Source organism: Trichomycterus rosablanca, chromosome 20, assembly GCF_030014385.1.
Source record: "Trichomycterus rosablanca isolate fTriRos1 chromosome 20, fTriRos1.hap1, whole genome shotgun sequence".
Lineage (NCBI taxonomy): Eukaryota > Metazoa > Chordata > Actinopteri > Siluriformes > Trichomycteridae > Trichomycterus > Trichomycterus rosablanca.
In genome coordinates this window covers 10,946,649-10,974,299 of record NC_086007.1, presented here as the reverse complement: position 1 = coordinate 10,974,299, position 27,651 = coordinate 10,946,649, and the positions used below count along the sequence as shown (strand labels likewise).

The 27,651-nt window shown below is 38.5% G+C and overlaps 1 protein-coding gene across 1 annotated transcript in view; it reads left to right on the top strand.

The window, feature by feature from the left end:
- The window catches only part of nova2 (NOVA alternative splicing regulator 2), a 67,659-nt gene extending 40,609 nt beyond the window's left edge, over nucleotides 1-27,050 (top strand). The window contains exons 3-4 of the mRNA XM_063016353.1: nucleotides 8,056-8,222; nucleotides 25,816-27,050. Of these exons, the coding sequence (XP_062872423.1) occupies nucleotides 8,056-8,222; nucleotides 25,816-26,841 (1,193 nt within the window). The 3' untranslated portion in view covers nucleotides 26,842-27,050. The remainder of the gene's footprint in view (nucleotides 1-8,055; nucleotides 8,223-25,815) is intronic.
- The last annotated feature ends 601 nt before the right edge of the window (nucleotides 27,051-27,651 follow it).

The following is a 27,651-nucleotide window of genomic DNA, read 5'->3' as shown; positions in this document are numbered from 1 at the left end:
AAATTATAAAATTATATATAACAGTATATGCATACGTATACACATACTGTATATATCCTGTTCTGTGCACATATATACACATAATATATAATGTGTAGTACATAGTACATATAATGTACATATTATTTGTAACAGTAAAAGTTCTGGGAAAACAATCCTAATCAGTCCAATAACCAGAGGTCTGGGCTGCGTCTTGTTGTCTGACTGTTGTAGAGAAACTTGTACAGTCCAGTGGTGGTAAGTAAAAATGACCTCACATGCCATTTTTCGGCACAGTGTAACTATATCAACTAAAGCTACATCTGCGCCCACATACAATCATTTAGAGCATGAAGGGGTGCTGGATCATTAACTGCACTAACAGTTTTAGAGAAAAACAAAGTGATTTGTGTGGAAATGATTTTCAAACTTTTTAACGTAATTAAATAAGCACATGCAACGCTGCCTTGCTGTCACTGCCTCACACGCTGCCTCTCACTTTAAATAATAACACATGACATCATCTGCAGCTGCCGCACAATATTTTCAGGGGGTCTGCCAGTTGCCGTGGTGATGAGGCTATGTCATGAGGCCTGAGCTGCCCCTATCCAGTGCACCCTTACTCTGGCTACTAGGCATGACGCACTCTCAATTCTCACACAGACACACACCAAGTTCCAGATGTTTTATGTCCAACATCCCTCCTCTCTACGGTCCTCTCAGAGAGTTCATGGGACGCATCTACACTGAAACTGCATTTAACTGGTCTGTGTTGGGCGGACAGGAATATACAAGCCACCAAGGATGGGTGATGTCTGTTTTTTATTTCTCAACCCCCTTCTCTGTTATTCTTCCTCTCGCACTCACTCACATCTTCTCATTCAAACCTTAGGCCAGGAAACATCTGTAAGGGGCAGGGTCGTATGTTGCAGAGCTCTCTCGGGCCTGAGTTGCAAGGATCTAAATGAGCCAATCGAACAAAAGCCAAAAAAACCTCAGTTATGCAGATATGCAGCTCCAGAGTGGATTACAAGTTTCCTGGACAGGATGAGACTGTGTGTCTTCAAGGACAGACAGCTCTTCCTTTTGTCCCAGCAGTTGTTCTCATTTATTATGCTACACATTGCTAAGTAATTGGTTATTGATTTTGCTGTGGTCATATCTGTGGGTATGGCGCCCTGTCAGTCAGTGGACCGATCAATCCCACCTGATTCAGTGCACAGGGATGTTTAGTGTTCAATCCTTTTTAGATGACAGAATTTTCTTGCCAAGGACAGAGTTTTAGCAGGACAGTGTGTACAGTAAAGCTGGCTGTGTATAGCTATGTATAATATAGAAATGCATGGTAATGTTCAAGAATTACAAACTTAATGTAATGAAGTGGCACACGATGGGTCAGTAGCCTTCCTAGGAGCATTACAGGGACAGTGTAATGGGGACAGTGTAATAGGGACAGTGGTAGCCTAGTGGGGTGCCGTACAATGGCTGACCCTGTGCTCTGACCCCAACTTCCTAACAAGCTGGGAATTTAGTTGTACTCTACACCTGTATATGTATATATGACAAAAAAGGCATTCTGTTCTACGCATTCTATTCATTTTAGCATTAAGTGCCAGACAGAAATACACCCTAGACAGGGCGTCGATCCTATCACACACTCGTTCACACCTATGAGTAATTTAAAGCACCACATACTGGCATGTTATACATTATTCTTATTAAGTCTGTCAATACCTTAAAAAATTAATGTCCTTTAGTGCTGTAAATCATACTGAAAAATCAGGAATATTCAATAAAAGACTTTTTTATTTTAGATTTATTACTCATGTGCCATCAAGGATTGATAAAGAAATTTACTAATAAAGCTATTTAAATGTGTATTGACTGGATTAGCTGATTTTCCACTGTGACTTGGTGGGTACCACTATCACCTCGTAGCAAGAAGATCCTGGGTTTGATTTCCAGGTGATATCGTCAGGGTTCTATCTGTGTGGAGTCTGCATGTTCTCTTAGTGTCAAAATTACAGAATTGTCATAGTTATGAGTGTGTGTGTGTGTGTGTGTGTTTGGCCTGTGGGGGTTTAGTTCATGTCGTGGAGGCCAGTGCCATGGGCCCCAGTGCACCTGCCCCCCCTTGCCCCCCTTGTAGTTACGCCCCTGGGGTGTACAATAAATGTTCTGAATCAAAGGACATATGTAGAGTTCAGTATTTCTTCCACAATAACAATTTTGCCATACACTTACAAACCCTATAAAGCCCACACACTGGACAATACCGTCTTTTATTGGTCCCTAAAACTTCACACTATCTTCATTTATGTTTTTTTCATAGGTTCTGCATGAATGTATATATCAGATTGGACTATAAATAACTGTCTAGGACTGTCTCTGCTCCTGAAAAGTACACCCTGAGCTGAATCCAAGGCCAACAGTTCACGTTCTGACCTACAAGCACTGTATCGCTATTCAGATTTTACAACTTAGGTCCGTCCAGCTGGCTTTTAGCTCACACTGTGTTAAATGCATTGCTGAGGGGGTTTTGATTCATCAAATGAGTGCACGAGTAAAAGTATGGTAGTAGTGTAGAAACTGAAGGTACTATAAGAGCTGTAGTATTTTTTTTTTTATAGCAGTTGATCATTGGTGTATTGTCTATCAAGTAGTAGGGGTCCTGGTCAATGGACTTCTAACTGTTACATAACACAGTTTGGGTCAATGACCTGAGTCATAATATATGATCAATGAAAATACATAATTAAAAGAATCTAAAAAGCTGATGATTTTATGACATACTCATAAACTCATATGACATAAGCTTTAAGTTCATGACGAAGCATTTCTGCCAGATTTTAGAGCATTTACAGCTAGATATGACCTGGTACATCTGACTCGCAAAACCCTGTCCCCGGTATGTAATAGAAACTTTATCTAATGTTTCTCACAATGTGACACTCCCATCTGACCTTTTAGTACCCCCTAGTGCCATCTAACACACTCATCTGTATCTGCCAAGCAGTGATGGCATAGTTACCTTGAAAAAGTAATCTGATTACTGATTACTGATTACTCCTTTAAAAAGTAACTTAGTTACTTTATGGATTACTTGATTTTAAAAGTTACTAAGTTAGATTACAAGTTACTTTATTAGTTATACTGTATAATGCGGTCCGCTAATGTATCCCATAATGCAACTGGAGCTGCGATTGAAGCGGAATAAGAAACAAGACGCGGAAAACGGAGTCCTCTGTTCACAAGTGTAAGTAAGATAAATAAAATAAAATTTTTAAAGACAAATAAATAACAAAAAGACGATAAATATCCTACATTTTGGCGAGTGGGATTTGTAATGAGTCTGTAACCATGGTGATATTACGTCATCACTCGGCGTTGGCCGAGTAGTGCACACTTCCTCCAATCTAGTGCACACTCTGTAAGTAACCGATTCTGGACGCAGCCCGTGACTTAACTGTCGCATAGGCCAGACGTCACTCCCAGAGACGCAAGAAGAAAGCAAATATATATTTTTTTACTAAGGAAAATGACAAAAATAGTAACGCACAGTAACTTGGATAAGTAACTTTAATCTGATTACTGGATTGGAAATAGTAACGCGTTAGATTACTCGTTACTGAAAAATGTGGTCAGATTAGAGTAACTGAGTTACTGACCTTCACTGCTGCCAAGTTCCTCTATATCAGTCTGTCAGCACATGAACATCAAACTGAATATTGACATGCTTACCAGTCTGTGTTCAGTGATATTTTTTAAACTGGGAAATAAATAAATCTGATACCAGTAGTCTGGCTGCAGTGTCTGTATTTGGCATTGGCCTGCACCAACAAGGAACTAATTTAAGGCTAGAACCTGCTTTTCCACTAAAAAGGGATCATTTTCTAGCTGGCAAACCTTCATTCAACATGGCTTTTATCTGGTTAAACACTAACAATGTTATGTTAGTAGTTTTGGCCTCATTTCATCTCTTTTACAGCAAACTTATGCAAATTAAATTATATTAATGGAATTCACAGCAAACAACAGTTCTGCAACACAAACGGTCTGAACTCAGCCTGAGGTAAAATGCTGAGTCACTGCTACATTGATATTCACACCACACTGGAATACTTTTCAGCCCTTTTTGTTCCCAGTTTGTCTAGTTTACACAGAGGATTTCAAATGTAAGCAGTCAAGGTAGCATCAACATATAATGTATTGCTTATTTATTAAATAGTTGGTTTATTTATTTGTTCATTCATTCATTTTCAGTAACATGAATATACTGGTTGGTCCAAAGCCAAGTCAAGTTTATTTGTATAGCACTTTTTACAATGGACATTGTCTCAAAGCAACTTTACAGAATCCATGACCAACAGACCAAAAACCCCTGTTGAGCAAGCCGAGTGCGACAGTGGCAAGGAAAAACTCCCTTAAAAATACAGGAAGAAACCTTGACAGAAACCAGACTTAGCAGAGACCTCCATCCTTCTTGGGTGGCCTGAAGGATACTTTAAATGAATAGAATTTACACATCATACATACACAAAGTTATTTTATAACTAAAATAATTGGAGTTCTTTATTATTCAGTCCAGAGCCTGGTGGGAATTCTCTGTGGAGAGAGTGCCAGTCATTCACATTCTGGTGTCAGGTTAGATAATCAAATCCGCTTACTAGCATATTTAGAGACCTGGAGAAAACCAGTGCAGACATTGTGAGAGCATACAGTCTCTAGGTAGAACATACACCGATCAGGCATAGCATTATGACCATCTTCTTAATATTGTGTTGGTCCCCCTTTTGCTGCCCCACAAGCAACAAACTGTGATGCACTGTGTATTCTGACACCTTTCTATCAGAACCAGCATTAACTTCTTCAGCAATTTGAGCTACAGTATCTTGTCTGTTGGCAAACCACACGGGCCAGCCTTCGCTCCCCACGTGCATCAATGAGCCCTGGCCACCCATGACCCTGTCGTCGGTTTACCACTGTTCCTTCCTTGGACCACTTTTGATAGATACTGACCACTGCAGACCGGGAACACCCCACAAGAGCTGCGGTTTTGGAGATGCTCTGACCCAGTCGTCTAGCCATCACAATTTGGCCCTTGTCAAACTCAAATTCTTACGCTGAACAGTTTTCCTGCTTCAAACACATGAACGTTGAGAATAAAATGTTCACTTGCTGCTTAATATATCCCACCCACTAACAGGTGCCGTGATGAAGAGATAATCAGTGTTATTCACTTCACCTGTCAGTGGTCATAATGTTATGCCTAGTAAGTGTATATGGGTACAGAAATCCAATTTGGGTTACAGTACGGCAACGACACTATCAGCTTTGCCAACATGCTGCCTTAATGTTGTTTATAAATGCTACAGCAGTTGAATTAAGGTTATTAAGGTTGAATTATGGTCATTGAGGTTGAATTACCCATTAATTATGGTTAAACCCTCCATGGTTGTTATTGTTTAACACATTTATTATTTTACATTAGGAAATGCTCATCTTTTAACGTAATGCTTTGGCTCAAAAAGCACTGGAAATGAGGGCTGATTAATAAATACTATTACTGTTTTACTGAACAAGCAGCAGCTCTGGTAACAGCCCTGGCACTGCTTTGGTGGAAACGATGACTGCCGTCTTTTTCAACCGTACCCCCTCTCATCTTGCTGATAAAACAATGATCTCTGCTTCAATAATCTGCCTGCGCTGTCCCAGATTAATCTTGGGCCACCAGCTGTCAAAGGCTTAGCAGAGCTTTCTCTCTTTTTCTCTACAAACATGGACCACGAGTCTTATATTCCTTCTATTCAGTTTATTTATAGAGCGTCATGCAGTTGTGTGAGACCTGACCCAATCACATACACTACTGAAAGACAATGGCAGGCAAGAGGAAGTCGGGAGCTCGTACTGCACGCTGCTGATAAGGCCAGCTTTTCGCTTCCCACCCTCTCACGAGCCGAGACTGAGAGTTCCTGGCTCATTTATTGGTTGTTGTCAGTTACGTTCTTTATCTTACACATTTATGTCTCTGGTATTTGTTGTTGTTTCTTGGATATCAAAGCCTTTGAGTGTCTGCTTGTCTTGTGGTGTGACTTGAGAAATTGGATGACACTTTATTATCTTCTTAGTAGTATTTTCAAATTAAACTGCACTGTGATTAAATGGGCTGGAGTCTGTTCATTCCTCTCAATCAGTGAAAACAGTAGCAGTTGTGTAGCACTATTGAGTAATGTACACATCTGAAGCCTTCCACCAGTGAAGTGCCATATACAGTACTTACAATTGAGACTGTATACATTGCAAGCAGTTGAGGGTTGAGGGCCTTGCTCACGGAGTACATTTTAATATAAAAAATTATAAGCTTTAACCTTTAACTGTACAGTTAATTTTGGCTAACCAGCTACACATTTCTACTCCATAATAAAGCACATGGTTTCTTACAGTCAGTTGTCCACATAATTTTGGCCATATGCTGTATATGCAAATAGCTATACATAATGTAAATAGAGAAAAAATTTTAATATATTATACATTAACACAACAAAAAGCTGCATATACACCGATCAGCCATAACATTAAAACCACCTCCTTGTTTCTACACTATCTGTCCATTTTATCAGCTCCACTTACCATATAGAAGCACTTTGTAGTTCTACAATTACTGACTGTAGTCCATCTGTTTCTCTGCATGCTTTGTTAGCCCCCTTTCATGCTGTTCTTCAATGCTCAGGACTCTCCCAAGACCACTACAGAGTAGGTATTATTTGGGTGGTGGATCATTCTCAGCACTACAGTGACACTGACATGGTGGTGGTGTGTTAGTGTGTGTTGTGCTGGTATGAGTGGATAAGACACAGCAGCGCTGCTGGAGTTTGTAAACACCTCATGGTCACTGCTGGAGAAAAGTCCACCAACCAAAAATGGGCAGCATCCTGCGACCACTGATGAAGATCTAGAAGATGACCAACTCAAACAGCAGCAATAGATGAGCGATCGTCTCTGAATTTACATCTACAGGTTGGACCAAGTAGATGGGAGTGTCTAATAGAGTGGACAGTGAGTGGACACGGTATTTAAAAACTCCAGCAGCGCTGCTGTGTCTGATCCACTCATACCAGCACAACACACACTAACACACCACCACCATGTCAGTGTCACTGCAGTGCTGAGAATGATCCACCACTCAAATAATATCTGCTCTGTAGTGGTCCTGGGAGAGGCTAAACAACCATGTAGAGAAACAGATAGACAACAGATAGTCAGTAATTGTAGAACTTCAAAGTGCTTCTATATGGTAAGTGGAGGTCATAAAATGGACAGTGAGTGTTGAAACAAGGAGGTGGTTTTAATGTTATGGCTGATCAGTGTATGTAGTTAGTTAAATAACTAGCATAAATAAAAACTAGAACCTTCTGGGCATCTATTGAAAGCCCATCTGTGATCAGACTTCCCAAAATAGTGGCACAGTTATTGCAGCTGCTTTAATAAGTCCAGTCTGCATGTACCCAGCCTCATATCACTTACACGTGCACATACTACAAACACGGATCTGCATTCACTATAACAATGAACTATCAATCACATGTAATTGCTCGACTGTTGAAAGGGATGTGCTTAGCGTCAGTCATTACAATTCTTTAAATCCCTCTATTATGTAAAATGTCATAGCATATTCCTATCAGTGTCACAAATCATTTTGGTTATGTAAGTATTATAGAATCTCAACATTTTAAATACATTTTTAGGATATTTGAGCCTGTGAGTGTGTGTTTTATGTGAATTCCAGATTACAAAAATTTTTTGGTGGAAAGTAAAGTGATTCTTATTACAAAATATTACAATGGAAATCAAATTTACAACAAGACTGGTGTTATTCCACTGTTTTAACAATGCTGGCACAGCTGTGAAACATTGGAATTCAAATAGAAGTGAGCCAAAAGAGACATGTTTATGTTTTTATACAGATATCTTCATCCATGTTCTTCATGGTCATCACCTCTACACTGTGGTGTAATTGCTCTGTGTAATCACTTAATCTAATCCAAAAACCCACACCCTTCTTTTTCTGTTTGGCAGGAACAACTGAGCGAGTATGTTTGATCCAGGGCACTGTGGAGGCCCTGAACAGCGTCCATGATTTCATAGCCGAGAAGGTCCGGGAGATGCCTCAGAGTGCCGGCAAAATAGAGCCGGTCAGCATACTGCAACCACAGACCACGGTTAACCCAGACCGCATCAAACAGGTGAGATCTTGCTTCCTCAGGTCATGTTTCTTACTGATGTCTGGACAGCTACAATGCAAGTCCAAGAGATAGTGATCGCTCAGTAGCTCAGTGGTTAAGGTACTGGGCTGGTAATCAGAAGGTTGCTGGTTCAAGCCCTACCACAGCCAAGTTGCCACTGTTGGGCCCCTGTTTTAACTCTTAATTGCTCAAATTGTAGTCAGCCATAATTGTAAGTTGCTTTGGATGAAAGCGTCTGCTAAATGCCACAAATATAAATGTAATATAAGGCACAGATGCTCCATCAGTGGGTTGTAGCTGTATGGTTGAGGCAGTAACTGTAGTGGTTTCCTCAAGGAGTTCTAATACTGCAAGACTGCAAGCCCTCTTGACAATAATCAGACACAAATTCCTCTCTGTATTCCTAAATATCTCTTTTGCACACTCATTAGTTGTGCAATCAGTTTGGTACCATTATAACAGTGGCGGCTGCTGGTCTTTCAAAGAGGGGAAGCTCATTGTCGGCTTACATCATAAAATTTGTCAATTTATTTATATATAAATGTATAAATTCTCCCCTTTGTTAGTTTTCAAGAAAATGGCATGAAATGGGTTGCAGTTTGTCTTCCGACTTCACTCGCAAAATCCGCGATGGTACTGAAGCTCCCAGCGACAGCTGTCAATCAAAACGGGATTCAGCCTTTCGACTGATCCTCCAATCATCTTGCAGAAGCTCAGCGTCCAGACCCGCCCACAGCCCCATTCACCCCCAGAGACGCTCAGTGTCTGGGGGCGGGACAAAATCGTGGCATTTATCCAATGACCGGCGAGTTTCGAAGTCCCGCCCATGCAGCCCCATAGAAGCAAAGAGACGCTCGCTCAGCGTCTGCGGGTAAATGCATTGACGCTCCGGGAATGTATGAGTTAAGTTAACAAAATCGAGTCGATTTGTGATAAGTAGCTGATTCTGAACGAACTCGTCTTCAAGATGAACGTGTTCTAACGCATTTGTAGTCAATGAAATGTTAACACAACTGTACATATTTGACCATTTAATTTTTGACATTTTAGGGGAAGCTGAGCTTCCCTTGCAGTCTTAGAGAAATCGCAACTGCATTATAATAATTGGGTTTTCCATAACTGCTGTGTACTCAGTCACAGACAACCACAGACAACCAACAGTTCCCACCAATATTTGGACTCAATTGGACTAGGAATTAGGAAACTAGACTTATTGGAACCAGGCCAAAGCAACACACAAGGTTATCAGGTGCATTCATTGGTTATTTGTACGCTACACTTACCATACAGATGACATTTGTACCTATACAATCATTAAATGTAGCCCATCTGTTGCTCTGTACACTTTGTTACCTCCTGTTCATCATTAATCAATCGAAAAGGACTGACATATGACCACAGACCAGATGTTATTTGGGGGGTGGAATACTCCAAGCACTGCAATCATCCAAACATTGTAGTGTGTGTTGTATAAGTATAGCAGGTGCAACAGTGTTGTTGAGATTTTTAAAGACCTCAAAGAGGAACATCTTTTCTTTGTACAGTGGTACCTTGAAACTCAACGTCAGTTGGTTCTGGGAGTGGCACTGAGTTCAAAAGGCGTTGAGTTTTAAGGTTTTTTTTTTTTTCCATAAGGATGTATGGAAAACCTGTAAATGCGTTCCATGGTCCTGTGGACTTGCATATAATTTATGCTTATGTAAAATAATGGGGTTGTTTTTGACACTTATACACTGAAAATAACACAAATATAATATAAAAACACTGAAATAAAAAGCTGATTCTTACAATTTCTCAGAACCCCAAGCTGTAACACAAGTTTAAAAGTGAAACTGTGAGGAAAATCCAGCTAAACACAGATACATGTGGAGCTTTCAGAGTGAATCTGATGGCTATTCCACACAAATGCAGATTCATCTCATATGCACACTTTGATGACGTATTACTGCACAGCTCAAGCCGAGCGCTGAACAAAGCGACTGTTTATTGTTAATTTGAAATGAAATAAATACATTTTTAAAAAACAAACTTAACACATTGAATTTAAGGGAAACGTTGAGTTTGAGGGTACAAATTTCTTTAAAAAAAGGGTGTTTCAAAAGATTTTGAGTTTAGGGGACGTTGAGTTAAAAGGTACTACTGAAAAACATGCAAGAACATTTGTGAAATTGATCATGTCAATTACTTTGTACAAAAGATCCTTTTGAACAATTTTATCCTTTGATTTAAAACGCAAAGGTGACTTTAAGAAATGTGAAGTTAATATCTTTGTTTTTTTTTTATTACATTATTATGCTGATTTTAATATGCTGATACATGATTTTAAATAGAAAATATGGTTTTAAAAAAGCAAAACGGAAGCATTTTTATTAGTGTTCCCAGACATCTGTCCCCACAGTATAGAGTAGATTCAGAAAGTATTCAGACCCATTGACTTTTTTGTGCTCTTTGTGTTGTAGAGTTAATTATAAAAAAGAATCTACATTTATTTAGTTATTATGATTATGAAGTTAAACATCCGAATGACCTCGTGTCCTCTAACATTTTCTAACAAACCCAAATTCTTGTAAACAGCACTGAATCTCACTGGATAAAATGGGCAAAATTGTATTGAATCAACTCACTGTAAACGCTGTTCTCCATCTGTTCTAAACAAAACTCCTCTGTATCTTCTCTGATCCTTGTATTACAAACAACCTTATGAAGATTGTGATGGGATGTCTATATTGCACACATCATTGATTGTGTTCCAGCTGCCTCTTTAAGCGATTATTAGTAGTTGTCACTTCACAATCATGCTTTATTGATTTGGCTGGACATTGCATTGTTTCAGCAATCGATTCCTATTGCTTATTTGTCAGGTTTTAATTAAATCTATGTCAGGTTTAAAGAGATGGAGGTCACCACTTATGCATAATTTAAAACAGCGATATGCCTTTTTGTCTATCGTAATTTTCTCCTGAACACGCAGGTTAAAATGTCCACATACTTTATGCTTGTAATGCAGCATGACAAACAAGCGGAACGGGTTACTTTTTCTGGCTAGCAGTAGGCCTATTTCACTATTCAGTTTTTTTAATGTGTATATTTAACACAAAATCACAAAATGTTGTTGCAATTGGTTTATATGATTAGATAAATAAAAAGGAACATCATTTTATGTGCAATTGTGTGCATATTCTTGCAAGAAAAAAAGAAACAACAAAATAATTTTATTAATTTTTTAATAGTTTTTAATTAATTAATTAAGTAATTAATAAAGTATTAATTCATTTTTTACCACAAGAGGTTTCATAAAGCATACTGAATGTAAAAATCCTTCTACATGGTCTGAGCAGTTATTCAGCAATGTTGCTAAAACCTAATGGCTTAAATGGCTACTTGACTACCAAGCCACCTAACACCCCTGTAGGAAGAAAACCACAGCATAGACCAGCATATTAAGGTTCCTTCTCAAATATTTACATATTGCTGTTTTAAAACTGGACAGTACAGATGTTCTGCTAGATTACTTTGTAGTGAACAATGCTTTATGTACAGTAGCTGGTCATGAAACAATGTAACAGTTCCGGCTAGATTATCTACTTAACTACAGCGATTTTACACAAATCTGAAACGTTAAGGAACAACAAAGCAAAGAAAATTAGATCTGGGTTGTAGCCAGTAAGAATTATTTTCCCTTGATCAACAGAAAGCATTTCTTGTATTGTATACATGTTTTTATGGCTTTCACAGACCAGCATGTGTTGTTGCTAATGCTAGTGTGTGCTATTTTAAGTAATACAAGTCAAGTAATGCATGACTTCGGTTAGTTTAGCTTAATATAATCTATAAAACCATACATTTTTTATAAGATTTTAAAGGTGCTTTATAAAGAATGAAGATTTTATACATTAATAGTAACTAGCAATAGTTGCTAATGCTATAACTGTATTACAGAAGCTGGACTGTGCAGCATGTAGTGTCTAAAAAGCCTATGCACATTATTTTTACATTATTTACATTATTTTTATTACTAAAGTTTAATGTATACTTGCAGTAGCTTTAAGGTTTGTTTCATAATTAATGGAAAATATTTTTTATAATGTAGCTAGATTGCTAAAATGGTATAACAAGCCTACCTGTCATATAAATCAGAAGGGGTGTGGTTTACAGTATTATGCCCATGTGCCTTGCTGCACTTTATAGACAAAAGTATTGGGACAATCCTTCTAATTATTAGATTCATCTATTTTAGTCACAACAGTTGCTAACAGGTGTAATAAATCAATGATATAAAGGAAATTATGTGCTTCCAACTTTGTTAAAGGAAGGTCCTTTCCTGTTCCAGCATGACTGCACCCCAGTGCACATAGCAAGGTCTATAAAGACATGAGGAAAAGCTTGGTTTAAAGAAACTTCAGTGGCATGAAGTTTGCTGCAGACCTTGAAATGACTTTGTTTATAAGGTCACTGTAAAAGACTGTTAGATGAACTGGGTAGTCTACCTTAACCTTTCTCAAACTCTGGTATGGGTACCATAGATGTTATGCGATGCACCTCCAGGCACTATTATTAAAATGGTAGTGTAAAATATTCACTTGTTATATACTGTAAATTGTTAGAAAGCATAAGAAATGTTTATCACATTTCTGTTTGAGTAAAACAGTGTGTTTAGTGTTTAATATAAAACCTGTATAGGATCCACAGATGCTGTACTGCACTAAAACCATACCTCATGTTTACAACACAAGACTCCTATGACTTACCTTTCCAGGACTTTCTAGCCAGAAAAAAATACTACCCAATAAAAATCAAGTACTGTATATTATTCCATGGCGAAAAATACATATACCAGGAGGAACGACTCTAGCGCTGATAGATCAGACAGTCTTGAAAATGAAGAGGATTTTACACTGGTCTAGCACTAGTAAGCAAGAGTTGGAAAACAACAGCATTAATCTTAGTTTAAAAATGACATAGAAAAACAGAGTTTAATTAATTTATTTATTTATTAATTAGGATTTTAATGTCATGTTTTACACAGTTGAATTCATGACAGGACCGGTAGTTACTGGTTACACAAGATTCAAACACAGTCTTGGACAATTTTGTATCTCTAATTCACCTCACTTGCATGTCTTTGGACTGCACCCGCAGAAAACTCACACAGACACTGCTAGAACATGCAAACTCCACACAGAAAGGACCTGAACCGCCCCACCTGGGAATCGAATCCAGGACCTTCTTGCTGTAAGGCGACAGTGCTAGACAGAGTTGAATTAAGACCACAATGCTGAACAGTCTTCCTTTTCATTGAAATGTTAAGTGCTGTAGGTATGTAGGTGTGTATAAGTATAAGGACTTATAGTTGGTACTTGTGTTGTTTTGTATTGTTTAGAAGCGTTTTTTGGTGAACAGAGTTTGGGAACCTTATATCTAAATTAATGTAAGTAGTTAAAGTTAGTGAATGAGAATGGGTTAGCTCCAAATGCTTTGTGACCTCTCCCTTATATTCTCCATGAACTTAACATTTACATTCTCAGCATTTAGCAGACACCTTTATCCAAAGTGACTTACAGTACTGGGACAGTATAGAATCTGAGCAATTGAGGGTTAACAGCCTTGCTCAAAGGCCCATCAGCAGCAACCTTGCAGTGGTGGGGCTTGAATAAGTGACTTTCAGATGACTAGTCCAGTACCTTAACCGCCAGGCTACAACTTAAAGCAGTTAAAGGAAACATTCTATGAAAAGAAAAAGGAAAAGCGACACTCATGACTATTTAAACACAGCCTCATCTTTAGAGCTCATTTTTACTCTCTGTCTCTGGTGGCTTCCTTAGGCGAGGCTGAGTTTCCTCTGACCTCTTCCTCACCAGAGCACCACCTGCTTCCCACATCCTGTTATTGCTCCTTGCCTACAGGAAGGGGCTCATAAATGCACAGGAAATCAGGAGTCTTCGTGGCTTGAAAAGAGTTCTAATTCCACTCATTGTGAGAGTGATTGTAAAACATTTCTCATTCACAGAATAGGAAAATCAAATATTGTCCGATTGGTTGTAAGTTTGTTTGTAAGATTCTTTAGTATTGTGACATTTAGCAAAATAGTGGGAGTGAATATTGTGATTCCATCATTGGTGACATGACAAAAAAGAAAGATTTCTATACATTTTCCTTTTTGATTTTTTTGAGCATTTTAAATAAAAAGCATTTAGAATGGAAGTGAAATTACACGTGCTGGTACTTACATCCACTGTGTTGTTGTTTAATGTTTAATATCCACTCTAGCAACAAACTGTATTGTCAATGTTTTTTGAAAAAGCACCATCTTTGGTGTCCCCTCTAAAGCTATGCTCAATGCAAAATACACTATATGGTCCAAGTATTTGGACACCTGATTACATGATCTCATTTCTAAAAAAAATTCTATTACAATGACCTCTATGTGATCTTTTTAGCCATAACAACAGCCACACTTGTTAAAATGCTTCTTACATGACTTTGAAGTATATCTGTGGGAATCTGAGCCCATTCAGTCAAAAGCAAAAGAGCATTTAAATGGTTGGGCACTGATGCTGGTCAAGAAGGCATCAATTGGTGTTTCAGTTCATTTCAAAGCTGTTCAGTGGGGCTGAGGTCAGGGCTCTGTGCAGGCCACTGGAGTTTCATTAATTCAAGTGTTTCTTCATGTCTTTATTGACCTTGCTTTGTGCACAGGGGCAAAGGCATGCATGAACAGGAAAGTTGGAAGCATATACTTTCCTTTATATAATGGATTTATTAAGCCTATTAGCAAATGTTGTGGCTGAAACAATGATTCAAAATTTAAAACAATACATTATACATTTAGACATGAGTAAGCAAAATGCCTTCTTGTGCTGATGGTTTGAATGTTGTGTGCCACCCCAGTTTGCTATTTCTCCTGTACAATACCTGAGACAGCAATAGACAGCGAGATTTAGATAAGGATATAGTTTATTGTGAGCTCCCAGAATGTACAGTGAAAAGGTTTGTAGTTTTCTTTTGCTAGAATTTATATATTTATTTATTTTTTTTAATTCATTGATGGCTTTTTAGGTCCAGGTTGACAGGTTTAGCACAATATAAATTACACTTTTAAATTTTTTTTAAATAAATTAAGTAAGGTATTGCATAGGCCATATAAAAATTCCTTTTAAGTTACTATACTCTCTTCCTTAAATTCCTACCTGAAATGTCATCCTGATGCTTTACGCTCACACTTACTACATTTAACAATAATAAATGAGCAGAGGTAGCAGTGGTAGCTCATTAGTGAAGGTACTGGACTAGTAATCAGAAGGTTGCTGGTTCAAGCCCTACCACCACCAACTTGCCACTGTTGGGCCCCTGAGCAAGGCCCTTCAAATTGTGTAGAGTCATAATTGAAAGTCGCATGGATAAAAGCGTCTGCCAAATGCCGCAAATGTAAATGTAAAAGAACAATAATTAAAAAGTCTAACAGAATTTAATTAAGATGGCTGAGTGTCTGCGCAGACGTGATTAGCTGATGTCCGAGGGGGAGGGGATGGCTAAAACGGCCTGGCCATTGAGAGGTGCGCTTGTCAGTGCGCTCTCAATGCCAGTCCCAAGCCCGGATTAAAATAGAAGGGATGCATCAGGAGGGCATCCAGTGTAAAAACTGTCAGGTCTGTAGCAGGTAGCAGCCAAAAAGGATAAAAGGTACATTTAGTAATTTATTATTTCACTTTAGCACACAAACCTCACAACTGACTCATTGTTAAAACAGTTTCCACAATTACCATGTTTTTTTATTTTTTGTATAAAAAAAGACTGTACATTAGTGACAGGAACTGTTCAGTTTACAACTATGGATTTGTTCTTTATTATCTTTATTGAATTTATTATTGCGATAGCCCTCAGTGCTTTCACTGTTTGCTATATAAATCACACATTTCTCTCTTGAGTAAACCGATTCAAGCCTATTTAATTATTTGGTGCCTTCAAATGTAATAATGTTTCTCAGTAATGCAATGCTGAAACACACACACACACACACACACACTCACAAATAAACAACTGCAGTGTGGCGCGCTCATCACCTAAATTAAAAGTGACATCAGGAAAATTGCTGTAAGGTCCATGACAAAAAAAAAAGAGCAACACCTTATGCCTGACGCTATCCACCCATCCCTTTTCTTCTGCCTGGTCTCTTGGGAGTTTGAAGGCAGACTAAAAAATGTATGCCATTTTTAACCTTCAAATCCATCACCCGACTGCAAAAAGGTCATTCTCTTTCTCTGCCGAGTATCGATCCAATTTGCAGAGCAATTGGGACGGCGGGAAAGACTTACAGAACATCGGTTGTCTGACAAAAAGAGCATCCACCAAATGTCAAGCTCAGATCTCTTCTTGGAGCAAGGAAGGATACATTGGCTGTGTGTGTGGGTGTGTGTGAGAGAGAGAGAGAGAGAGAGAGAGAGAGAGAGAATGTGTGTGTGTGTGTGTGTGTGTGTTTGGACTGGAATGCAGTTGTAGTTTAAATGCTAGAACAAGATACCCAAACATCCAAATTAATTAAAGTCTGTGTTTAAAAAGTGCTTATTCCACTTAATTAAATTATATACTTAATGCTCTATATTTTAGTATGCCTTGGTTTTACTGTTTTGATTTTTTAAATATATTTTAATTGCTTATTTTATTATTATTATTATTATTATTATTAAATAATAAATGTCAAAAATTAAACCACATTATGATGATACACAGTGATGGCAGATACATTCTTACTAAATGTGAAGTCTTTGACCTTATTACCCTATATATCCATCGTTCATTTGCGTCTGCAAAAAAAACAGCCCCAGGATCTCTCACATCTAGAGCTCCGTGTTTACTACATCCTCTCTGCAGGGGACACACTGTCTGATCGAGTCTGGCTCCTGGGGATTAAAGTTGTGAACTTTTTTGATACAGGCCTTGAGCTGTCTTAAATGCAAGGAAAGAGAATAATACACCAAACCCTCTAAAATATATAAAATATCTATATAGAATTACAGTATATATAATTGTGTGTGCGACTGCTGCTTTGCTCAGCGCTCGGCTTGAACGGTATGGTAAAACGTCATTCATGAGACGAGTCTGCATTTGTGTGGAATAACTGTCAAATTTACTCTGAAAGCTCCACATGTATCTGTGTTCAGCTGGATTTTCCTCACTGTTTCACTTTTAAACTTGTGTTACTGTCGGGGTTCTGAGAAATTGTAAGAATCAGCTTTTCTGAGAGTCTAAAACGCTTATCATTAAAAAAAAATTTAACTCAATGTATTAAAAGAACGACTTAGAAACACTAAATCGCTCTTAATTATTACTGTTTATTTATTCTCTCCACTAATTAAGAAGCATAAGAAAACAATAAAGAAGTTAAGATAAAGAGCAGGTTTTATTAACTGTTTTTAATTGGATTTTAGTGTTTTTATATTATACTTGTGTTATTTTCAGTGTATAAGTGTCAAAAACAACCCCATTATTTTACATTAGCCTAAAATATATGAAGTTCCACAGGTCCATGAAAAGCATTTACAGGTTTTCCCATAATAATAAAAAAAAATACCTTGAAACTCAACGCTTTTTAAACTCAACACCACTCCCAGGACCAACTGACGTTGAGTTTCAAGGTACTACTGTATCTACATTTTCTTTATCTCATGTCTCATTATATTATTACATTATATCTCATTTTGGTCCTAATGCTTATGCATCAAATATGTTTATAAATAAAAATATGACACTGATGGCTGTCTATCTTCTTTTAAATACATTAAATATATTCTTTTTTTAATTTTATATTTAAAAGTTAGGGGGGAAATAGTCAACAATCCACTAGTAAAGTACAATTACTTCGGTCAAGAAATGTTTTATTTATTTATTTTTTATGCTTTTATTGAACAGATGGAGCAGGAGTCAATTACGAGACTAAAATTACACCGAACACAAGGATCAGCCCACCAAAAGCAATTAAGATAAAATAAAATAAGATAAGATTACATGTAAACGGTCACTCAACACATATGCACATACCTTAACACAACAGGCAATCATTACATACATAAACAGACTATTCTTAAGCATTTACCAGCGCAATTCACGTTCACAGTCATTGAATTACTTACATAATTACAGTTTGTAGCAGGTGGTGAGGTGCATGCCCCCATAACCATGCCCCCGATGCCCCCAGCATCCACTCTTGTTAGCTCCTAGCTAGCTGGCCGCTTGACACAGTGCTCTACGTTAGTTAGCTAACCTGAGCTAACATATTTTTGTCAACCTTTACTCTAATATCCTTATATTTTCAAAAGCAAATTGTCACTTCTATTTTAATAAATATTTATAGACACCTATTTAATTTTGACCGTTTTCTCTATGATGCCAGAAACCGCTCTTTACGCTGCATGAAAAAAATGCAGCATCCCAAACCACACACTATCCTACTAAATTTAAACATAGGACAGAATGTTCTGGAAAAACACTATCAGTTCGGTTGCCAGGAGTCAGAATTGATGCCAATTAATTAATGTATTAATAATAATAGTAATAATAATAACAATAATAATAATAATAATAATAATAATAATAACACTAGATAAATTGTTATTAAATAAATGGATGTGCTGGATGCTTTAACAGTTATAATTCTAATTATAATATAAAATATTGGCACCTTATTACTTTTAAAAAAATTGCTCTTAATTAAGTTTAGAATTATTTACTGTTTTTCTTTAGAAAGCTCTTTTAACTGCAGGTTCAGCTCAAAACCCGGACTCTACTACACAATGGTGCAGTGTTTTCTTCTCTTCCATTCGTGGATGCTTTTGATGTGTGTTATGAGGGCATTATGCTGCTGGAAAAACCATGACCTACTGGCTTTGGTTGTTTTTTTGGCCTGTAAACACAGAGTTGGCATGACTTATCAAAAAGATCTGATTTTGTTTCATCTGTCCAAAGACTATTCTTCCAAGAGGACTGTGGTTTGTCAACATGCCTTTTCACAGTGTCCAGTCTGTAATTATTGTGTCTTGCTTGGAAAAAATAGGTCCAAATTTTAATAAAATGCAGGGATGCCAATATTTTCAGCTAGGTCTGTAACTAATAAAATAAAAAAAGATATTTTCAAAGCTTTGGTTTTGACACATTTTTGGAAAATGATAACATACAGCCATGACAAACTCTAAGTGTGATTACATACTGCAACATCTTAAATAAAACCCTATTTACTTCTTGGCTGCACTTTTTATTTTTGTTATCAAATATTTTATTAGGTCTAATAGGTTATAATAGCCCAAAAACACATGTATAATGGTATAAATCCACAACACTGCAAAAAGCATTTTTTCTTATTTTTCTGTAGGTCACAAAGCTGTAATTGCTAACAGCTGCCTTGCAAGAAAGTACTAATGGTAGAAATGTGTAGAGTCCATATCAATTACATTAAAACATATTTGTTTATGGTTATAAATACATCCTTATTTTATACATACACAGTCAAGATGTGCATTTTATTTTTAAATTAGTAATTGAACATTGACATTAAACAGTGCATTAGCTTTTCTAATTTGTTGGCTGCGTTACTGCAAAAGAAAACAGTTGTGTGAGGGAATATAAAGAACAGTTACAAATAAGAAGTGGGTAGCACTGTCGCCTCACAGCAAGAAGGTCCTGGGTTCGAACCCCAGGTGGAGCGGTCCAGGTCCTTTCTGTGTGGAGTTGCATGTTCTCCCCATGTCTGCGTGGGTTTCTTTCGGGAGCTCTGGTTTCCTCCCACAATACAAAGACGTGCAAGTGAGATCAATTGGAGATACAAAATTGTCCATGACTGTGTTTAACATTGAACTTGTGAACTGTTAAATCTTGAATATCGAGTAACTACCGTTTCTGTCATGAATGAAACTAAAGTGTAAAATGTGACGTTAAAATCCTAATAAACAAACAAACAACAACAAAAAATAAACTGTTTTCTTGATGTTATAAACTAAAATCTGCAACTCAAACAAAAGAACTGTTACCTAAACCTTAAAATTATTTATGTACAAGCATTTATGGGGTTATAATATTTAATTCTTTAATTAGTGCAAATTACCGACATATACAAAATATTTAAGCACCATCGCATTATTAAAATGCTTAATAATAATAATAATAATAATAATAATAATAATAATAATAAATTGGCTACAGAAACTTACTTATAATTTATAATTTAGTAGTTTAGTGGCATTTGACATTTAGTGGTGTAGAAACAACCCTAAGGCCATTGCAATGTCAAGCTCATTGTTTTTTGATGGTTTTTAAATTACATGGAAACAGATTTGTGTTTTCTTGGCAAGTGACCACAGTTCCATATTATTTTTAATAGGTGCAGTCAAACTAGAAGTATTAGTCAATGAACTGAATATGTAGGCTGTGACATACAGTTTAATGCCGTTATAACATTTAACATTAACAATTTTAACAACAATATTAGTTGCTTAATTGACCCAGCAGATTAAAAAAATCTACAGCAAACCTTGTGGCAGAAGATTAAAAGAATGATTTTTAAAACTTGCTCAATGTGAACATTGTTGTATGTGTACATTCCGCACAGTATATCTTTTGCTATTAATACTGTTGTGTTAATCTCAGAGATTTAATATAGTAATATTGTTTTTAGATCAAATGGCGCACCCCTACCGAGTAGTATGTGAGCCACTGTAGGTGCGGCAGTAAGCAGGATTTTCTATGTTCTCTATGGGATTTGGAAAGGGCATTAGCCATTATTGGCCAACTATTTTTGGATCCATGAGCACTTATAGTTCTGCCGGGGGTCACTTAAGGTACAACTCAATCTGGTGTAAGCGTGTGATAAAGACAGTGTAGATAGCTTTGACAGAAATCTTTGTGGAATCTCAGTTCATGATTGTATTCTATGGTTCAAATATTTGATCTAAATAATGAACAATAGTCATATTCTGCAATTATCTTCTTGAAGATTTACAGTTCCTTATCTTGTGTCATATCTTCATTTTGATGGTTTGTTGATGTGAAAGGAGGCAAAGGTTAACCAAGAAGCTTAGTGTGACAGAGAGGGATGGAAATGACAAGCATAAGTAAACCCTTCAGGCTACAGCAAAGCCTTTTATTCGGATGAAAAACGTCGATTTTAAAAAAAGTCAGCGTTTGCCTCCAGTCCATGCTGGCATGCTATTTGCATCTTTTTTCGCATTGCCGCTTGAGGACTGTGAATCCAAGTCTCGAAAACAACATCCTTGACCAACCTTCAGATGCGGTAGGTGAGAGAAAGGACAAGTTCTTATTTATAACCAGTCGTGAGATCTGTTGGCTTCTTTTTTGGTGTTAATGCCAATGGTCATGGCAGACAGATGCAGCAGCGAGATGGGCGAGTAAGCCCAGGATCAGGAGACAGGCGATTATCCTAAAGTCGAGCGCTTAAGACTTCAAAGTGCAAACAGTTTCGGCTCTGGGATCAGGCACCACTCTGGGGTAAAGACATATTGGGTGTGTGGGTAGTACTGGGGAAACAGTTGTTGTTGTTGGGAGAGCTGGGCAGGGCCCTTGAGGGACTTAGCATATTGTCCCTCCTTGTGCCACAGAGGGGGCTCAGTAAGGTATTCGGTTTTAGTCATGATGCTGCCGGGAGGAGATGCACATTTCAGTTCTATGTTTACAAGAAGACTGGTGTGAAGTGTTTACAGAGGCTTTGTACTGGATATGTCATGTGCCCTATTAGAGAATGTACTTGGATCTGGAATTGCACAGGCTCAAGGGGGCTCATTTGCAGCTTCAGCAGCAAGCAGGCATCTCCTTTGATAAATTTGTGTTTGGATCAGTGGCTAGTCTCATTATGCTTGCTTTCTAATGTAGCAAAGTACAGCTTGAAAACTTTTAAAACTGCAGTTTTGCAGCGGGTGCAAAGGTCCTTCACGGCTGAGCTGAGTTTTATTGCCTGTTACTCAAAGCCCCCTGCAAACTACTACAAGTTTATCAAAGGATGGTGATCCCATATGGCTGGTGGCACAGCAGCAGATCTAGCTCATTTTTACACAGATACACATAAACCCTAAGCTTTTTCTCACACTCATTTCACCTCCTGTGTTTCTATCTCAGACTGTCTATAACCTTTCCCTGTGTTTCACACCCTCACTGCTCTGTAACAGGAGGGTCCTCACAGCCTGGTGCTCAAAGCATTCAGCACAATCAGCTCGTATAACTGTAACTCTTTCCTTTCACCCTCCCTACTGTCAGTTTCATCAGAATTTTGCCTACAACATGTGACCTTTAAATAATGTAGAGAATAAAACTGTTATAACACTTGTGTTTTATATAACGTAAGTGTTTCTTGCAGTGGCGGTTCTAGACCATGTGAGGTGGGGGGGCCAGGCAGGGGCCAGAGGCTATGTTAGAGGGGCCAATTACTTTCTGCCCAAATGTGCATTGTGGGCATTAAGAGGAAACAGTCGATATTCAATAGAATTCAACATTTTATTTATGCAGTTTTCAGTCTAAAAACCCCTTAAAACGGTCCGACTGGAAGATGTGGGTTACTCTGGTGAGCAGCTTTGTCGCCGTGTGTTCGCAAGAGTGAGGTGACTCACTCATTAGGGGGGCCATGGGGGGGCCAACCTTGTTGTCACAGGGGCACTGGCCCCTGCTGCCCCCCTAGAACCGCCACTGGTTTCTTGTTAATGTGTCTTTAAGACTAATATATTTGAAAATGAACCTTTAAAGTCCTTTTATGAATAAACCAAGGCTGGCTAAGGTGCTGTAAGGTACATCCACCATAAATTCTATGTTTGTTGAAATAAAATGAACATTTAGATACAGAACATATTTATTGCTAAAATGACAGTTTAGGTTTTCATATTTTTCTAAATTAGGTTTATTATTAGCTTAAAGAAAACAACTGGAAATTATATTCATAGACAAGACCATTTACACAACTTTTACAATTACTATAATACAAAAAACCCACAATCTCAGATCAGTATCATGGTTTGGCTCCTACTTAGACCTCTAATACCATTATAATAAAAAAAAAAAAAAGGGTGAATACCTAACATGCTTATGAAAAAACATAATTATATAACTTAATTATAACCTTATTTTTCTTTTTCTTACATTTACTGACAATTTGCACCCACTATTTGAGTCTCCACTATTAAGTGACACCATTCAATTTGGAGGGGTGAGGGCTAGCACATAAGGCCAGCCTCCTACAACACATATTCAAACAGACAAGCACAGGGAGGGAAGAGTTCCAAGTTAATATATTTGAAAAATTTTCAAAGAGTATAAAATGGTATGGCACTCAAGTGGTGCAGGGGTTGGTTTGAATCTCAGCTCTGCCATCCGGCTGGCTGGGCGCCTACATGAACAACAATTGGCTGTTGTTCATACATGGTGGGAGCAGGATAGGGACCTCAGAACTGATGCAGTTGTGACCCCTGCTGGCTGATTGATTGTGCCTGCACAGAGTTGAGGAATAATGTGTTGATCAGGGTGTGGCTCTTAGTACACAAAGCTGATCCGCATATGAATTCGCCTCGTGTGGGTGAAAAGATGCAGCTACTGCACACGTGTTGGAGGGGGTGTGTGTCAGTTGTGAAGCTCCTCAGTCAGCAGTGTATGGTTGTATCGGTAGTGGTGAAGCATAACGCAATCAGGGTAATTGGATACGACTAGATTAGGGGAGAAAATTGGGCAGGAAATTGGAGAAAAAGAGAAAAAAAAAAAAGTAAAAATGATCACAAAGTATTGACAGTTTTGTAATACAGTATAAAAAACATGGCATAGATGTTCCAAATTGTAATCACAATAAAAATAAAAAATACATTTCATTGAGCTCTACTGATAGGAGAAATATAAAATGCCATTTCTTACATCCAAAAAGCAGGCCTTATTATGCTGTTGGATACAGCTTTTGTGGGAGCTTGGGAGTCCAAGGCCATGTTAATAAAGGAAGATAATAAATGACATTTTAACAGCACTAAATGAAAAGCATGTCCTTCATGCCTGAACCACCAAGGCAATAAGGCAATTCAACTGCAATAAGAAAAAAAAATTCTCTAATATCTCAATAGGTGCCTGATTATGTCTTGTTCAAGGTGAGAAACTGAATGTAGAAGAGTTTTAGTTCATGCTTTCTTTTTAAATGCAAATTAAGTGTAGATTATTCCATGGCAGAGCTTTGTTGCTCCCGAAACACAGTGTCTATAAGGCAGCAAGATAAGTCTGCAGACCTACAGGCACAACGTGAAAAGCCAAAGAAACAAAAGAAACAAGTGCAAGACTGAGCCAATCACCACCCCTTGCTCCACTCCTTTCTTATTATTCTCTTTGTATATACACACACACACACATACACACTCTCTCTCTTTCTCTCTAATGCACCCCGAGCTCCCTCTTAGCTCTGTCAGTTCCTCCCATTTTTTTGGAATAATTCCCTACTTTCCATAATTGTAATTTTTACAGTGTGTGGGTGTGTGTTTCTTTCTATCTATCTATCTATCTATCTATCTATCTATCTATCTATCTATCTATCTATCTATCTATCTATCTATCTATATATATATATATATATATATATATATATACAAAAAATATATACATAAATATATAAAACATCAAAAAGAAAAAAGGATAATAAACCATGAACTATGACGTAGCCCCCAAACATTTATGCTAGTGTGTCAACAGACTTAGAATAACTGGAAGGCGTTTTTAAAAGCACAGGCGCATTCATGTGCGCGCAGGTGTGTGTTTCTAAGAGTGGCTGGTTGCTATGCACCATTCCTACTCTCTTTCAGTCGCCCCTTGAATGCTGGAGTCTAGTTGCCATGGAAACGCTGACCCCTGGGAGTCGATGCTTTTCACGAGGAGCCTCGTTTTTTTTTTTTTTCTTACGCAGTGATTCACAGCACAGAAAGCACAAGGACAAAAACTCCATTACTTACCTCAATCACTCGCTTCTTGTTTTTGTCGTTTATGCACTTTTAGTTTTAGGAATTTTTATTTAAAATCCCTTTTTCTCAGAACATGGGCTTTTTTTTGTGAATTAAAAAGTGTATCTCGGGTCTCTTTCTGACTACATGCATGTTTAACCCGACTTGGCTACATCTCATACACGCTGTAATACATTAGAAAACGAACTCATGGATGTGTGCTACATAACAGGACACTTTTCTAGCCCACCCAACATGAATACAAACATCAGCCGTAACTGTTTTCCAATTTCTGACATCATCTCCTAAGTTACTCAGTGCTTGAACATGTTTGTTCCCTAGCACAATGAATGAAACCCCATTTTAACAAGATCAATATGCAGAACTTTGCAGACCAGAATGAACGTTATACAAGGCATTTCAAGCTTGGAACACCATGGCAACCAGTGTTTATACTCCCTTCATTGCTGTGTTTTTAAAGAGGCAATTCATCACCAGGAATTTAAGCCAAATAGTGTTCAGTCAGACAAAAGGGTCCAAGTGTAATCAATGACTAAATAAAATTCAGCTGGAAAAGAAACACTGAAGAAATGGTTTGACATTGAGCGTTAACGTTGTCCTTTCTTTGTTTTTGTCTTCTCTAGGCCAAGCTTATTGTGCCCAACAGCACAGCAGGACTGATCATTGGTAAAGGTGGAGCCACGGTAAAAGCGGTGATGGAGCAGTCGGGCGCATGGGTGCAGCTCTCACAAAAGCCAGAGGGTATCAACCTACAGGAACGTGTGGTCACCATCAGCGGAGAGCCTGAGCAGAACCGCAAGGCTGTAGAAATAATTGTCCAGAAAATCCAGGAGGACCCACAAAGCAGCAGCTGCCTTAACATCAGCTACTCTAATATTACAGGCCCTGTGGCCAACTCCAATCCCACAGGCTCACCATACGCTAACTCGGCAGAGGTAATGCCTGCTGCAGCAGTTGCGGCCGCTGCAACAGCCTCCAGTCTTCTAGGGCACGCCAGCCTGGCAGGTGTTGGTGCCTTTCCCACTGCTGCCATGTCCAGCTTCTCAGGGAATGACCTCCTGGCCATCACATCAGCTCTTAACACATTGGCCAGCTATGGATACAACACCAATTCCCTCGGTCTCGGGCTCAACCCAGCCGCTGCCTCAGGGGTCCTGGCAGCTGTTGCGGCCAGCGCCAACCCTGCTGCTGCTGCAGCCGCTAACCTCCTGGCTTCCTACGCCAACGATGCATCCACCAGCACTGGCCACCCAGCCGCTGGCCTTGGAGGATTCACGCTAGGCTCACTGGCTGCTGCCACTGGGGCTACCAATGGTTACCTAAGCGCAGCATCCCCACTAGTAGCAAGTTCCTTACTGGCCACAGAGAAGCTGGCTGAAGGTGCCAAGGATGTTGTTGAGATTGCTGTGCCTGAGAACCTGGTGGGAGCCATCTTGGGCAAGGGAGGCAAGACACTTGTGGAGTACCAGGAACTGACGGGAGCCAGAATCCAGATTTCCAAAAAGGGAGAGTTCGTTCCAGGCACCAGGAACCGGAAAGTCACCATCACAGGATCACCTGCCGCCACACAGGCAGCCCAGTATCTCATCAGCCAGCGAATAACATATGAGCAAGGTGTGAGGGCCACCAATCCACAGAAGGTGGGCTAAAACAAAAGAGAGAAGGAGTGGGGGATGGATGGAAAAATACAGAGAAAGAAAAAGGAGGGCACGAGTTTTGAAAGAAATCACCCACAAGCTACATGCTTTTTCAGTATTAAAAAGATGGAAACCTAGTCCACTCCGAAAGGAATGAGTAAAAAATAAGAAAACCGAGAAAAAAACATGTAAAATGTATATATGGGTTCATTTCTTTTGATCTTTCAGGAATTTTATTGGTTAAATATTTGGTTTGCTTTTTCTTTTTTTTTTTTTTTTAGTTTTTTTGTGTTTTTTTTTTTTTCTGGACAGTGGTGAGAAGTATTTCAGACTGGCATGCTTGCTGCAGCTCACAGCAAGTGGGTGGGGTTGAGGGAGAACAGGGTGGAGCGGTTGGACTTAACCTACCTGGAACAGCCCTGTACCTATCTCCATCCCTTCCTAGCTGACGAGATTTTTTTTGTACATTTTTGACTTCTTAGTTTTTAATACAGACTCCCCTTGCCCATGTTACTTCTGTCCCATTATGCAGGTCTGATGTGACAGCAGACAAGTGCTTTAGACTTAAAGCAGATTTACCCAGTGTGGGTCAGTGGCTCCTAACTCCTAACCAGCCTGGTCCCACAAGGCTTGGATTGGGGATGGGTGGTGAGAAGCTAATTAGAGTTTCTCGTTGTGCCACTAGACTAAAACACAGGCTCCTATTAACAAGGTGTTTTGCGAGATTTTACTAACACAAGGGAAGTTCGTAGATCTGGTCGGGGACACGCATAATGCACCTTGTTGGGTAAGAATCTGAATTAGTACCAGGGCACCTAGAGA